The 14,969-nt window shown below is 40.4% G+C and overlaps 1 protein-coding gene across 1 annotated transcript; it reads right to left on the bottom strand.

The window, feature by feature from the left end:
• Nucleotides 1-2,344: 2,344 nt before the first annotated feature.
• LOC120111706 (7-deoxyloganetin glucosyltransferase-like) lies at nt 2,345-4,934 on the bottom strand. Its single transcript, XM_039129565.1, has 2 exons — nt 4,342-4,934; nt 2,345-3,285 (listed from the first exon to the last, which is right to left on the bottom strand). The coding sequence occupies exons 1-2, from the start codon at nt 4,868-4,870 to the stop codon at nt 2,345-2,347; spliced, it is 1,470 nt and encodes a 489-aa protein (XP_038985493.1). The 5' UTR covers nt 4,871-4,934.
• Between the last annotated feature and the right edge of the window lie 10,035 nt (nt 4,935-14,969).

Genomic DNA, 14,969 nt, shown 5'->3' with positions numbered 1-14,969 from the left:
GCCTGCATGAAGGCATCCAATCATTCGAAATCAAAGAGTAGGAGGTGCTTTTATGACATGAAAGATTCATGTTATTCTGACTAGTCGGGAAATTATTTGATGGACCAGATTTGGTGGGTGGGCCAATCCAAATCTTGGGGCATGTATGCAGCGGATTATAGGATGAATTCTTACTCTGTTTTGATTTTGAATAGTTTAAAAACAAGGAGGGAAATGTGGCGAGCAACTATTGGATTGGTCAAGTGGACATGGTCCTATAAGCCCATGAGTAATTGTCTGGCAACAAGGGACGTCAACTTGATTTGCTCTATTGCTGCTATCATGCGACCTGCTTCAGTCTTTATCTCCCGCCCGACAATCTTAGCGCAACACTATTCATCTCCAACTCTCGCCTATTATAGAACATCGATCGCTTTTTCCAACTCTTTCTCCCATCCTATTTTGTGCTGCACTTTTACTTTATGTACTGATCAGTACTCATTTAAGTGAATTGGGGAAGTGCCTTACTTCCTCCACTTACACCAAAAAAAAAAAAAATCATCAGTTCTCATGAACTCCTTAAAATCTTGACCTCCCAGGGAATACTCAACCTCCCCTTATTTGAGAAGCAGCAATAATACAATTGAAGTCACCCATAATTAATTAAGGTTATTGAAGCTGGGGGACCCTTTCTAATCTTCTCCCAAAGTTCTCTCCCGACATGACCATTTGTGGTGTTGTATACATAAGCTAGTATCCAGTGACTTGAATCAGTAGAAAAATGCCAAAGATCACTTGATTTAAATAGTGTCCAAATTCAATCTCTCCCAAAACATCGGACATTTTTTTTTTTTTCTAAAGCGAATGTATTATACATGGTAGGTACGGATACACCCAAGGCATGCGCATGTAGGTGAGTGTTATTTCAGTGTCGTAGCCCAACCCAAACTGAGACTAGGTGTATTTACATGTTACTTCTCTTTAATGGGACGTCAACTTATTCAGCCAATTCACCTTGCGAGGATCCATAGAGGGGTATATTTGGTCCTACATCAACTATGTATCGGACAAATTTGGAATACATATACAAAACCAAAAAATCTAAATAATACCTTCTGGCTAGCTTTTTTGGATAAATCTTAGTTGTTACAGATGATATCAGAGTGGTCCTCATTCACGGCCTCTGTAAACCAGAGGACACTGTAGCACGACCCTTCTAGGACTGGTCATAGGCTACAATAGTGTTTGTGATTGGATTTAGGCCCTTAACTTGGTGAGGACTCTTGAACTTAAAATAAGAGGAGAGTGTGAGGATCCATGCAGGTATGTATTTAGTCTCACATTAGATATCCATTGGGTAAATTATAGGTACTTGTACAGGATCAAAGAATTAAAATAATACCATATTGCTAGCGTTCTTGGGTGGGATCCTAGGTTGTTACACACTTTCTGACACCATTCCATGTATGTCAGGGCTTCAACCAATGCAACCCTTTGAGCTGGTTAGAGAAAAGGCCGGGCGAAGAGAGAGAATACCAAAACACATCAGGATTGGCCTCGAGTGTTGTACAATGATGAGATTGAGAGTATTGAGTAGAGTTATTGAATTTGCTCTACAATGATAGAGATTAAGATTGAGAACCTAACACGTTAGGGCCTTATCACAATAGTCCTCCATATATAATACACTTGGTGGTAGATTGCAATGGAGGATATGGGAAGTGAGTTATTGAATTTGTGAAAAAAAAAAGAAATCAAATAACTTTTGAGATAAATTTAGATTTTTTAAATTTATGTTTTGTTTACTGAAAAATATAATCCATATTTTTGTATATATAACTAGGTTATCAGATTTTCATGTTTGAACATAACTACATCAAAATTCAATCCTATAAGAAATTGGATCCTATAACATATTTTCAATCCCAACAAAATTATCAAAAACTTAATTCAGATTTATTTCTGATTATTATAAAATAGTTGGATCAGGTTATAAATTTTCTGGATATCTTTTTGAACACCCTGACGACAGAGTAACGGCAGTCCCTAAATTAATACTATTTAGTACTCTCATCAGATTCCTGTGGAATTTATCACAATTTAGTGTGCGAGGAAAATTGGCTACAAGTCCCTCCATCCAGGCACTCGAGACTCGGCTGTTGTGCCATCATCATATATCCCATGACATTGGATGATCGCCAACCCATCCCTGCATCTCACTGTGAAGTAATCGACGACGTTGCTAAGAAGGGACACGTGGCTAGTGACGCACATGAAGATTTACAAATCAAGCATCCCATCATTCTTTAGACAGCACGAAGAGCCAACCATCATAACTTAGATTACAAATAAAGAGCCAATAGCATCAGAAATCATTCTTTGGGAGCAGCAGCACCTCCTTGACCATCCTCTCAAGATTCATGAAAGAGGAACCCCCAGCTTTAGCTGCCCCAACTGCCTTCTCTTTCCACTCCAGTGCTCTCCTTCTCATCTCCTTCCCCTTTTCCCCTCCCATCAGCTCCCTCACCATCCGCTCCACCTCATCCCTGTTCACAACATTGTGAATCTCCATGGCGACCCCCCAATCGATGCACGCATACTTACAGTTAGTCGGTTGCTCAGCAAAGAAAGGCCAGCACAGCATCGGCACACCATTGCTTATACTCTCCAACGTCGAGTTCCACCCACTGTGCGTCAAAAACCCTCCGATCGACGGGTGCGGCAGGACCGCATCCTGCTGGCACCAGCTTGCTAGGAGAGCTCTCCCCTTGGTCTCAGTTAAAAATTCTTGTGGAAGCACAGCGTCGTCGCCCTTCACAAGGTCCGGCCTGATGATCCACAGGAAGTGATAGTTGCTCCTGGCCAGCCCCCATGCAAACTCGATCAGCTGGTCATTGGTCATCACTGCTAGGCTCCCGAAGTTGACGTATACAACTGATCCGGGCTCCCTCTGGTCAAGCCACTCCAGATAGCTTTCATCTTCCTTCCATAGGTTTATGTTTATGGACTTGAGTCGGGGATTGGGTATTTCATGCAAAAGTAAGTCAAGGGGGCCTACTGTGTAGACGGGTGGAACGATTGGTGCCAATGCTTCCAGGACCGGACGTTCCAGCTCATCAAAAGTATTCAGAATGACTGCAGCAGCCATGGACGCTCTCTGCACTTCATAGATATTGAAGTGGAGCATGTAGTCATTGCCGTCGGTTGTTCGAATCCAGCTCGGGAAGTCCCTCAGCCGCATGTCACTCATCCCTGGGACCCAGTCGACCTTTGTGTCGAGATAACCATCACTAAGATTACTAAGACCTGATCATATCAAAAAGGAAACTTAGATGTTAGAAAGACAAGTAATAAGATTACAAGGGTAAAATTGATTCCCGACCCTTGGTTTGACTAACATTTTACAAGTAGCGCCTAGCCATTTTATGATTAGTCTCTATTCTTAAAAAAGTTATTCTTGCTCCTGATTTCAGTGGTTTAGCATCTTGTTCACATTAAGCATAATTACTTGCGAAGCAGATATAATTGTATATATACGTAAGTTTGTGCAAACAAGGTGCAAATTGAGCAAATAATTGGTCTAACTTTGTGCAAACTTAAGTTCTATCGTATGATACAATTTTGTGTTGTTGTCGTTGTCGGTATTGCTGCTGCATAGTTTTCAAGAAAAATAAAAAAACATTAATTGTGATATGTAATCAAAACAAATTAGGGTCTAGTGGATACTTTTCCTCTCCTATCCTACAAATTTTTTGCCTTGCTTTATACAATTTCACACAGCATAGACACTTAAGATTGAATGGGTATCTTGGGCAACTTAACTCCCTCTACTTTGTTTTATTGCTATTTTAAGTTTAGTTCTAACAAAATAAGCATTTTACTTTAAGCCCCTTTCACAAGTGTTTTAGCACATACCCATATTGTTTTGCTCGCTATCATGTATGGTTGTAAACATAGTTGTTAAAAAGTAGAGGTCGCAATTGGCTCAGCCTGAGTCTGACACAAATAACTAACCAAAAAACAACCTTCGTATTAAGTGGGCCAATATCTTAACACAAACCTAAGAATTTTATTAAACACGTAACCTAATCAAACTTGCATTATAACCTGTTTAATAAATATATCGAATAGGTTAAATAGATTTTAAAAAGTTCTTAAACAATTTTAACAAGTGGAATCACAAACCAACCTAACTATTAAACAAGCCAAAAAAAAAATGGTGCTCTACCCGTCAACATGTCAATTGAGTAAAAACATAGAAAGGTGCTCTATAGCCAACGTCATTTTGATAGAACAAGGCATGATCATGAAAATGAACCAAGAACGTGAAGATATACAAGCCGAAAGCCGGATGTCACTTACCTTTGAGGGGTGTAAGGCCTCTATCAATGAGATGTTGGTTGTGGAGGTAAGCCATAAAGCCACAGGCGCTTGTGGTCCAGAAGAACATCGCAGGGATGCCGAGCTCATTGGCGACATCAAGAGTGAAGCTCATGACACCATCGGTGATGATGCAAGTCACGGGGGGGCACTCAGTGGGAGAATTGTTGAGCTTTCGTAAGAGGTCACGTAAGGGAGCAAGGCAGAGCTTGGGAATGGAATAGCAGAGGAAGCCGGTGGTTCGGTTCTCGTAGTCATCAGGGAGGGTCTCGAAGCGAAAATCGTCAAGGCTTCTCAGGGTAGATGGGTCATGGGATTGGAGCATGCGTTTCTGGCTGTATTCGGTGTTCACGAAGGTGATGTGGAATCCACGGGCGTGAAGAAGCTTGGCGAGCTTGAGTAAGGGGTTTATGTGCCCTTGCGCTGGGAACGGGATCAAAACAACATGAGGCTTTGTTGATGGAACTGCGGCCATCTCTCTCCCCATAATCTCTCTGTTCTCGGTTTGCATGGATCCTTCCGGGAACGGCCTGCAAGTCTATACCGAGTGACGAGGGAAGAAGATGGGAGGTGGTCAGGTACAATGTGTTACGTACGAAGGTTGGAAGGATTCTTCTCATTCCTTTTAATGGTAAAGGCAATAAATGATTGCAGTTTCTCATTCAGCAATGAATGCGGTATTGAATTCAGCGACCAGGAATGGAAAGAAAGCTTCCGGGGAAACCAAAATTAAATAAATGGGATAATTATCAGGTTGGTAATGGGGTAAGATTGGTATCAGGTTGCTTTGAAACATTCCACAAAGGTGGATCAAATGGATTGAGAATATCCGCTCTACTGAAAAAAGTATAATTAACGTGAATGATGAGATTGGTAATTGGATCTACTACAGACGGGAGCTCAGGCAAGGTAATGATCTCTTCCTCTTATTGTTCACTCTTGCGGTAGATCCACTATACAGAATGCGCAACATGGCAAATACTGCAAAAATCTATGAAGGGTTGGGAAATCCATGGATCTGTGGTCCTGTGGAGTGACGAGAGAAGAAGATGGGAGATGATGTTAGGTACAATGGATGTGACGTATGAAGGATTCTTTTCATTCTTTTTTTGGTAACGGCAATAAATGATTGCATTTTCTCAATCAGCAACGAATGCAGCATTGAATTCGGCGACCAGGAATGGAAAGAAAGCTTCCGTCGGAAACCAAAAAAATAAATAAATGGTATGGTTATCAGGTTGGTAATGGGGTAAGATTGCTATCAGATCGCTTTGAAACATTCCACAAAGGTGAATCAAATGGATTGAGAATATCCGCTCTTCTGAAAGAGAATTGTATTTTTGTCCAGAGATTATAATGAATAGGAGCAGCCTTTATATAATACTAGGAGGTTAACAAAGTTTGATAAGGCCGACTAAATTTAGCACAATCAATTGCAAATCAATCAAGGTAAAGTTTGGTAAGGCCGACTAAGTTTGGCATAATCAATCAATCAATGAATTCTAACATCTCCCCACAAACTCAAGGTGGTAAAGTGGACATCAACTTGAGTTTGAAAACAAGAGATCGAAATATGCCAAGAGGATGAGCTTTGGCGAAGACGTCCGCAACGAGGACGAATCTCAGAGAGAAGACAACCGAAGCTCTACGATACTTGTAGACAAAAACACCATAGAAGAAGAGTAAGAGACCTTGAACTGGTTGATGAAGGAGCCGAGGCAGCAAATAAAATTGGAGATTGAGAACTAGGGCAGCGCCATGCAGATGTACACATCCATGATAGAGAACGGGACCACGCCTGCCAAGTTTACTCGCCAAACTTCTGACGGTACTGTATGGCGCGCTGCTGCTGGGGTTAAAAGCGGGACCACGCCTGCCATATTTGCCAGCCAAGCTTCTGATGGTACGGTGTGGCATGCTGCTGCTGAAGTTTGAAGCGAGACTACTCCTGTCAAGTTTATCCGCAAAGCTTCTGACGGTACGATATGGCGCACTACTACTGAAATTTGGAGTGGGACTGCGCCTACCAAATTTACCCGCCAAGCTTCTAACGGTACAGTGTGGCGGTCTGCTGCTGGAGTTTGAAGCGAGATCGCACCTGCCAAGTTTACCCACTAAGTTTCTGATGGTACACTGTGGCGCACCATTAAAGTTTAAAGTAAAACTGCGCCTGCCAAGTTTACCTTCACCAAGCTTCTGACAGTACAGTGTGACGCGTGTCACTGCCGTCTCCATGGAGGAATAGGAGCACCGGAAACAGGTGCTCGAGGAGCGTAACTCCATCATCTCCGGAGGAATAGAAGCACCAGAAGCGGGTGCTCGAGGAGCTTAACTCCATTATCTCTGGAGGAACCGGAACCCTTAAAAAAGGCATTCTGGCATCCATCGGCGATCCATCATCGGCAAAGGAAGAAGAGAAAGATTCTGGCTGAGATCAGGAGACTCGTGGGGGCCTTCTCTCCCCGAAAAGGGCAAGGATTTGTTGGTGGTCATGAGGGATAGGACCACGGCTAACTGCGAGGGTTTCGGGTCCATCCTCTCTTTTTTTTTTGGATCCAGAGGCACTAGAGAGGGTTCTTCAAAAAAAGGAGAAGCACACTATTCTTAGGAGAACGGTAGAATTGAAGAAAGCCATGCCCACAGAAATAGGTCCACAAGATGGGCCTATGGTTCTGGGCACGTGGACTTGCACCACTCCCGGGTGGTCCAAAGGGCGGGGGTGGTGGATGTCGGCGACGCAAATGAAGGCGGCGGTACTAGCGGAGACGGCAGCACCGGCGCCAGCAATGCTGAGGCCGTTGCCGGGCGAGGAGAGGGTGCAGAAGTCGCCTCCAGATCAGACAGCAGAGATGTAGGCACGTGGAAGCCGCCGAAGACAGGAGAGGGACTCCTCCCAATATGTCTTTTTTTTTAATATAGAGAGACGGACATATCATTCTAATATAGAGAGGACGGAAGAGTTCGTGAGAGAAAGAGAGAGAGAGAAAGAGTTTTGTCTGGTTTTAATATAGAGAGGACAATTTAATGGAAGAGAGAGTGAAGGAGTCAAAATAATTTAATAGCAAGGTGATGGAGACATGAGGAAGGCCATAAGAAATACCACAACAAGGGCAAGACGAGCTGAGGCTAGGAAGGCAAGACAAGGAGCAATTGGTTGCATGCAAGGCTTGATTGGAAGGGAAAAGTGCAAGCAAGGTTCGGTTGACAAGCAAGATGGCATGCATGGCACGCATGGAAGGGAGCTAGGCGTAATTTTTAGTGGCCGAAAAGAAAAAAAGTATTTGAAAAAAGGAGAGACTAAGAAGACGCATTCCTATTTTTTAGGAGTGGAGTTTTAGAAGAAAATTTCTTGATTATGTGCGTGAAACTTGGTTTAGAAAGTTTACTTACTTATAGAGTCTTTTATTTTAAGAAGTTTGGTTTTGATATACTTCTTGATTTAAGGAAGATTACTTGTCCTTAATTTAGAGAATTTAAATTTAAATTTTGAATTATTTTTGAAATTTGAATTGTCCTTTAATTTAGAAAGTTGTTGAGGTCTTTAGGGGATCCTTTAAATATTTGCCTCTTATATTTTGTATGCACGTTTTTGGATGAATGAAAAAATCTGAAGCACTTTGCTCAAACTTTGTCTTGAAAGAGTTTAGGTGCCAACCCGAGTTAATCCTAGCTTTACCTATCATTTTCTCTTGATTTTAGGTGCTACCTTGAGATAGTCCTTGAATCACCAACAACGCAACATGCCAATTATACTTAGTTTTTCTATATACCAAAAGAGAGGCTTCCATCATTGGTGCTTTCATTGAGATGCATCCAACTCATGGAAAAGGAAGCCATTGAAGCCGAGAAGGAGGAGAGATCATGGCCGAAAGACAACCAACTCATAGGAAGCGGATTGAGGCCTTGGAAGTAACCTTAGAGGCTCAAAACACCGCTGCCAATGAGAGACTTGGCCGGTTAGAAGAGGTGTTGCATCAACTTGTTATGACCGAGAATCAACAAGGAGGAAGAGGGCCAAGATGTGGAGAACCAAGAGGGAATAGAAGAAAGGTCGAAGGGGACCAAAGCCCTAGAGGTTCTGTTGGTTCTAGAGGGAGTCGACGCCTTCAGAGGATGGAGGATTCGAGTTCTTCTAGTGAAGCATCTTCAAGACAAGATGATGATTCAATCGAAGAGAGTGAAGAGGAGGAAGAAGACTGAAGAGAGAGAAGAGGAGGACGGGAAAGAAGGCCAAGAGGAGGGGCTGGTAAGCCTAAGATGGACTTTTCTAAGTTCAATGGAGATGACCCGAGCATATGGATGAGTAGGGTTGAGCAATACTTTGAGCACAATCCCATGGAAGGTCAGGCAAAGGTGTCCTATGCCGCTTACTTCCTAAAAGGGGAGGCTAATCAACGGTGGCAATGGATGAGGAAGACCTATACAACTCAAAGGAAGGAGTTGAGATGGAAGAAGTTTGTCAAAGAGCTCATGAAGAGGTTCGGTCCAACCGATTATGTTGATTACCATGAGGCTCTTTCGAAGGTCAAGCAATCAAATTCCTTGAGGGACTATCAAAAAAAAATTCGAGCATGTATCTACTAGGGTGCATGGCTGGTCGGAGAAGGCTCTTATTAGATCTTTTGTGGGCGGTTTAAAGGAAGAATTGGTTGTTGAAGTGAAGCTTAAAAAGCTAAAGACACTAATCTAAGTCTTGGAGATTACAAGAATGAAGGATGATCAACTTCAAGATTGAGGAGGAGTAGCTGGTTTGAGGTGAAGATAACAGCCCCTATTACTTCAAAATTTGGGGCCAATAAGGGTTTTAGCAAAGGCTTCTCACTAGGAGGTCCTAGTGGGGATACAACTGGTGGAGGCAAGCTACCAATTGAGGGGATAAAGAAATTGACATAGAAGGCGATGCAACAAAGAAGAGAGAAGGGACTTTGCTTCACTTGCAATGAGAAGTTCACGTCGGGGCATAAGTGCAAAGTGAAGCATGTTTATCTCATTGAGCCGGTCCTAGAGGAGGAGGGAAGCCTAGAGGAGGAGGACCACAGTGAAGCTTGTGAGGAGGAGGAGCATGATGAGGCCAAGCATGGTGAGCCTCATATCTCCATACATGCTTTGGCCGAGGTTACGGGTCCAAAAACCATAAGGACACAAGCTCACATTAGCAAGATGGAGGTAACGATTCTTATTGATAATGGTTCTTTCTTGAACTTCATTAACTCTAAGGTGACCGAATGTTTGAAGTTAGCCCATGATCCCAACCAATGTTACGCTCTAACTCTTTTTTTCTTAATGGCTCCATTCCTGCAAGTTTATTAAGTACGTCAATTTATCAATTATTTTAAAATATCAAAATTTCATTACAATGAAGATAACTTTTTTAACTAATACATAAAACTAATATTTTATATTTTTTTATTTATTTATATATTTTTTTAATATTTTTAAATTTAAAAAATATGTTTAAATATTATAAATTTAGAAAAATATATTTTCTACTTCAGTAATTACTTCTAAATTATGCAATGTGTATTACTATTTTTTTATAATTTTTAATATTATTTATATATTTTTAATTACTTTTTAAATTTAAAAATAAATTTTACATATTAATATTTTAAAAAATTAATTTCAGCTCAGATCCATATAGAATCCAATAATGAATGCTACATATATTTTTTTTTATAGGCCCGTGGGCATATATCAAAGGTTACTTATTTCTTATTTTTTCAAAATTTAGGCCTAAACCACTTTACACATGATCGCATCAAAACTTGAATAAATAGACTCCAAATTTTACTGGAGAGTAGCTTGCATGCCTCTAAATATGCTTCTGATTTTTTATTTTTTTATTTTTTTTATTTTTTTATTTTTAGCATAAAAATGTATTTTTAATTTTTTAAACTTATATTAATTCAAAAATTAAAAAATTTTATGTCATTGTATATATCATCCATAGATCTACAACATATAATAAAATCAAGACCAAATTAAAAATTTTAGCATGATTTTTTCTCATTTTATAAATTTCGAACTATTTTTTCATGCAAAAAAATACAAAAAATGAGATAGGAGAGAGGAAGCCTACCTTATTTAGGCTTAAATCTTCCTTCAATCATGCTGAATTGGTGTGATTTTCTCTGTTAGGGAAAGAGAGAATGCTCTTCGGTTTAGAAACACAATAAGGAACATTTTTATGTTACAAAATAAAGAAAGAGGGAGGGGGTCGGTTCCAAATCGGGTCGACTCAGTGCGAACCGGTTTGCACTGAGTTCGACTGGAACCAGCCTGTTCCGGCTGGTTTCAGGTCTGTTCCAGCTGGTTCGGTCTAGTTTGGATCTTTACTGACCGATTTTCGGTCTATTTGGGACCAATTCTTGCCAGTTTGGGGCGGAACGGAATTCAATAAGCGAATCGACCCTGTTTCCCACTAGGTCCGCTTAGTATGAGCCAAACCAAGTGGTTCGGTCTGGCTTGGTCCATCTTGCAATAGAGAATATAATTTTTTGTCTGGGTACATAATTTTGGGGATATATCTTTTCTTCCTTCTTCTCCACAATGAACTCCATGCTCTAAAATTGAAGCATGGGTGATGATGAGGCCATGCATCATATTAATTAGGAGATTGAGGTAGAATCCTGTAAGGTGGTCAATTCTTATACATTTTAATAGAAAAGGAAAGCATTTTGCTTTCTTCCTTGTCCCTGAAAAAAACAAAAAAACGTTTGTATCTTGCAAGGAGGAAGGCGAATTCTTCTTTTTGCGAAAGGTACAACCCCTGTCCATTTTGCAGAGGAAGGGAGGGAATCCCACCCAGGACAATTGCCCATGGTCCGAGGCTTGGGATAACATATCCCGAGTCTTCGAGGACCACTCATATGCTCTGATGACGCTCACTCTGTTACCATCTCAGTTGCAGAGGTACATAAGGATTGCTTTTGTTAGGATGATAACGTTGTCAATTTGAACCATGGCATATGGGCGGATGCTACTGGAAGTCCCACGCATCTCCAAAGATTTGCACCACTTGGCGTCAAGGTGCAAAATGGCAGTCCGTCACGGTTAAATTATCTATCGTTTTATTTATAGGATATATGTAACTTTACGATGATTGCAGATCACTCTTTGGGGTGGTGGCGCAGTTGGCTAGCGCGTAGGTCTCATAGCTTCTGAGTGATCCTGAGGTCGAGAGTTCGAGCCTCTCTCACGGGTGACTTTACGATTATTGCTCAGGACACCCCCCAAAAATTAAAAAAAAATTAAATACTCTCTACACCCCCCCATTTTGCTAAGGACACCCCTAAAAAATTAAAAATTCCTAAATTACCCCCCACCCTCCCCACCCCCCCCCCCCCCCCCAACCCCCCATTTTGCTAAGGACACCCCTAAAAAATTAAAAATTCCTAAATTACCCCCCACCCCCCCCACCCCCTCACCTAAATTGCTCTCTACACCCCCCAAACCCCCCCCCACCCCGCTCTTCCCCTCCAAAACACCCGCCGGCTTCTCCCTTCCGCCCAAAAAACCTCGCCTCAAGCACCTCGCCGGCGGCCAAACCCCCTCCGTCTCCCTTTGAACTGTTCCGCCCAAAGCACCTCGCCAATGCCCAAAACCCCCCCGTTCCCCCTTCTCCCTCTCGTCGCCGGCATTCTCCCAATCTCCGACCACCTCGCCGGCTTCCCCGGAACCACCTCCCCGGCCATCTCCCGAGCAACGAGCACTGGTTCGGCAAATCGTTCGGCACTGGTTCTTTGAACCAGTGCCTTCGGTTCGGCTGCACAGTGCCGAACAGAAGGCTTCTGTCCGGCACTGTGCAGCCGAACAGAAGGCTTTTGTTCGGCGATCCAGTGCCGAACGGAGCACGAACCGTGAAAAAAAAAGAATTTCGAAACAAGGTGGAACACGTACCTTTGCGGCCGATTCTTCGTCCCAAATCACTAGTTGCTTGTCCATGCTTCGAATGGGGCTTAAATCTCCTTCAAAGATCGCCTAAACGATGTAAATGGATCGAGGGGTTTAAGGGGGGTTTGAGGGGTATTTTTTTTTTTCTTTTCAAAACGAAACGGAGGAGGAGGAAGGGGGGGTGTACTGAGAAAATTTCAAGGGCAATATGGTAATTACACTAAAGGTTAGTTTGGGTATTTTTTTTTTGGTTTTTGGGGGGTGTCCTTAGCAATAGGGGGGGGGGGGGGGTTGTATATAGAACCCCCCTCTCTCACCCCAAAATTTTTGTTTTTGCCCCCCGATCTTCATGTATTTTTTTACATGTCCTTCGGTGTCCTCAGTTTAGCGTCGTCAATAGGTTAGTCGCAGTCCCCAAGCTAGTTTTGTATTCAAATGGTCAATTTTTAAAGTAATCAAGTCTTCATGACATTTCCAAATTGGATCGGACTCTCCGTAAACTACAGAATATTCTCCTGATTATATGTCACCTGAAGGGCAATATCTTCAGAGTCTTGAACGTTGCCTCGATAAAGATAATATTCTAGACATAAAAAGAAAAAAGAAAAGGAAAAAACTTCAAACTAATAGATAATTACTTTTATCTATGGATGATTAGGGATATAATAATAATATATTTATATTTATTTTCTTTTTTTTTTGCAAACTGAAATAAATATAGATACTTATCGGATGTAAAAAATTATATTTATATTTATTTTAAATAAATATAGATACAAATCAAATATTAGAAGCATGAATATAAATCCAAAAATAATTTGAATAATTAAATTATGAGCATAGAATCAACTGAATGATAAATTAAGTTAATAGTGTATTAAGATATTTTTACATTCTTTTAAAAAGCACAAAAATGCTATATAAATTAAATAGTATTATAAATGAAATCAAATATTCAGAATTCGATCAAATAGTTAACTATCTCTATTCATATCTATTTTTTTTTAATATGCATCTAACTAATATTCATATTTAAATAAATTAGAATGCAAAAATAAATTTAAACAGATATTATTTGATCTATTTTTATTTTTATTTTTACTACTTGGGTATAGTGGCAGCATGTTTCGTGTGCAACGGCAACAACATAAGCTGTAACCGACAAGGATAAATTTGAGGGGAAAAAAAAAAAGAGAGAGAGAGAGGGTTGCGAGTACAAGCCCGCGTCTTATATTTTTCGCCAGCTTCACATGGTGTCCATTTGCAAGGCTGAAGAAAACGCCACATAAAACGCTGTCATCCTATTGGAGTCACATTACACGCATGCTTTTGTGATGCGTTCAAACAAAAGGCATATAGTTTAGGTAAAAAAAAACAAAAAACAAAAGGCATATTCTGACGCTACTCCGGTGCTCGGTCTGATCGGAGATCTGGGAATTAGATACCACCAATAACCCAATTATTGCCGTATTACTTAAAGAACTTAAAACATAAAAATATTTTTTTTAATTTTAGATATTATTATTATTATTATTAATATTTTGTTTGTTATTATTTTAAAAAATAAATAAAGGTGACGTTCAATACATATGCTTCCTTCATGACTCTTTTCAAGCAATGCCTAAGAGGAACATGAACCAAGTGAGTCCGCCTTATAGGTGTAATAGTGCAATAATCAATTTTTATAATTTTAATATCCTATTTTAATAAGTAAATAGGATTATAAATTAATAAAAGCTGCACGACATTCCATCCTAATCAGCCATGAACACTGCCAGAAATAGACAAGCTAAGGTAAATGATGGAAGTAGCTGTTAAACGTGAGGACTCTTGTCGGCTCTCTCCCTCTCTCTCTCTCTCTATCTCTTTTTTTCTTTTTACTTGGTTTGGACTTGGTTTGGAGCTCTGGAATGATTACTGACCGTAACATCCGTGGAAAATCTGTCTCCAATTAGTTCTTTTTCTCTTCTTTTTTGTCTATGCTAGATTAAAGTGAAAAATAAGAAGGTCGAGTCCCAATTTCGTTCTTCAACCTATTCCCAATTTCCAATTGATCGGCCGTGATCTTCGGAGAGATTAAATGACATCATCTTCTTCCTTTCGCTAGCTGCCAAATATCTTCTATTGCATGGATGACTCGAAGGGTACTGTTGCTTCTCTTCATAGCCCATGCAGGAGTAAAACCACACCATGTTGTGTACGTCGCCAATCACAGGCTCCATTCACCAAAAGGTTATTTTCGTACACCGCTATAGAAACAAACAGTTGTAATTGGCGGCATGCCCTGCCACATGATATATACTATGTAGGATGTAACTTTTCATACCAAAAAGTATCTAAACATGATCAACATCAATGTATTTGATAATTGTAATCCAATTCTAAACGAATATGTGGTGTGTGTACACACACACATATATATATATATATATATATGTATGTATATGTATATGTATATTTATATATAGACAATACTACAACGTTCTAATGCTTCAAATAATTCCAAAATTTAATGTAAATTAAATAAACAATACAAGCACACTGACTTATTAGACAACACTACTTGCCTGATGTTACCAGAAAAGGGAAAACAGGATGTCCATGCATTGTTTTAGAAAAATGCCCTAGTTATTTATCCCAGGTATACTTAGAAATTTTTTTGGCAGTCAAGATTTATACCAGGTATGTTGAAAAGCGTAGTAGCATGGCATCCCAAA

The sequence above is a fragment of the Phoenix dactylifera genome, chromosome 8 (assembly GCF_009389715.1).
Source record: "Phoenix dactylifera cultivar Barhee BC4 chromosome 8, palm_55x_up_171113_PBpolish2nd_filt_p, whole genome shotgun sequence".
NCBI lineage: Eukaryota > Viridiplantae > Streptophyta > Magnoliopsida > Arecales > Arecaceae > Phoenix > Phoenix dactylifera.
The sequence above is the reverse complement of the archived record's forward strand: the minus strand, read 5'-3'. Positions and strand labels throughout refer to the sequence as shown.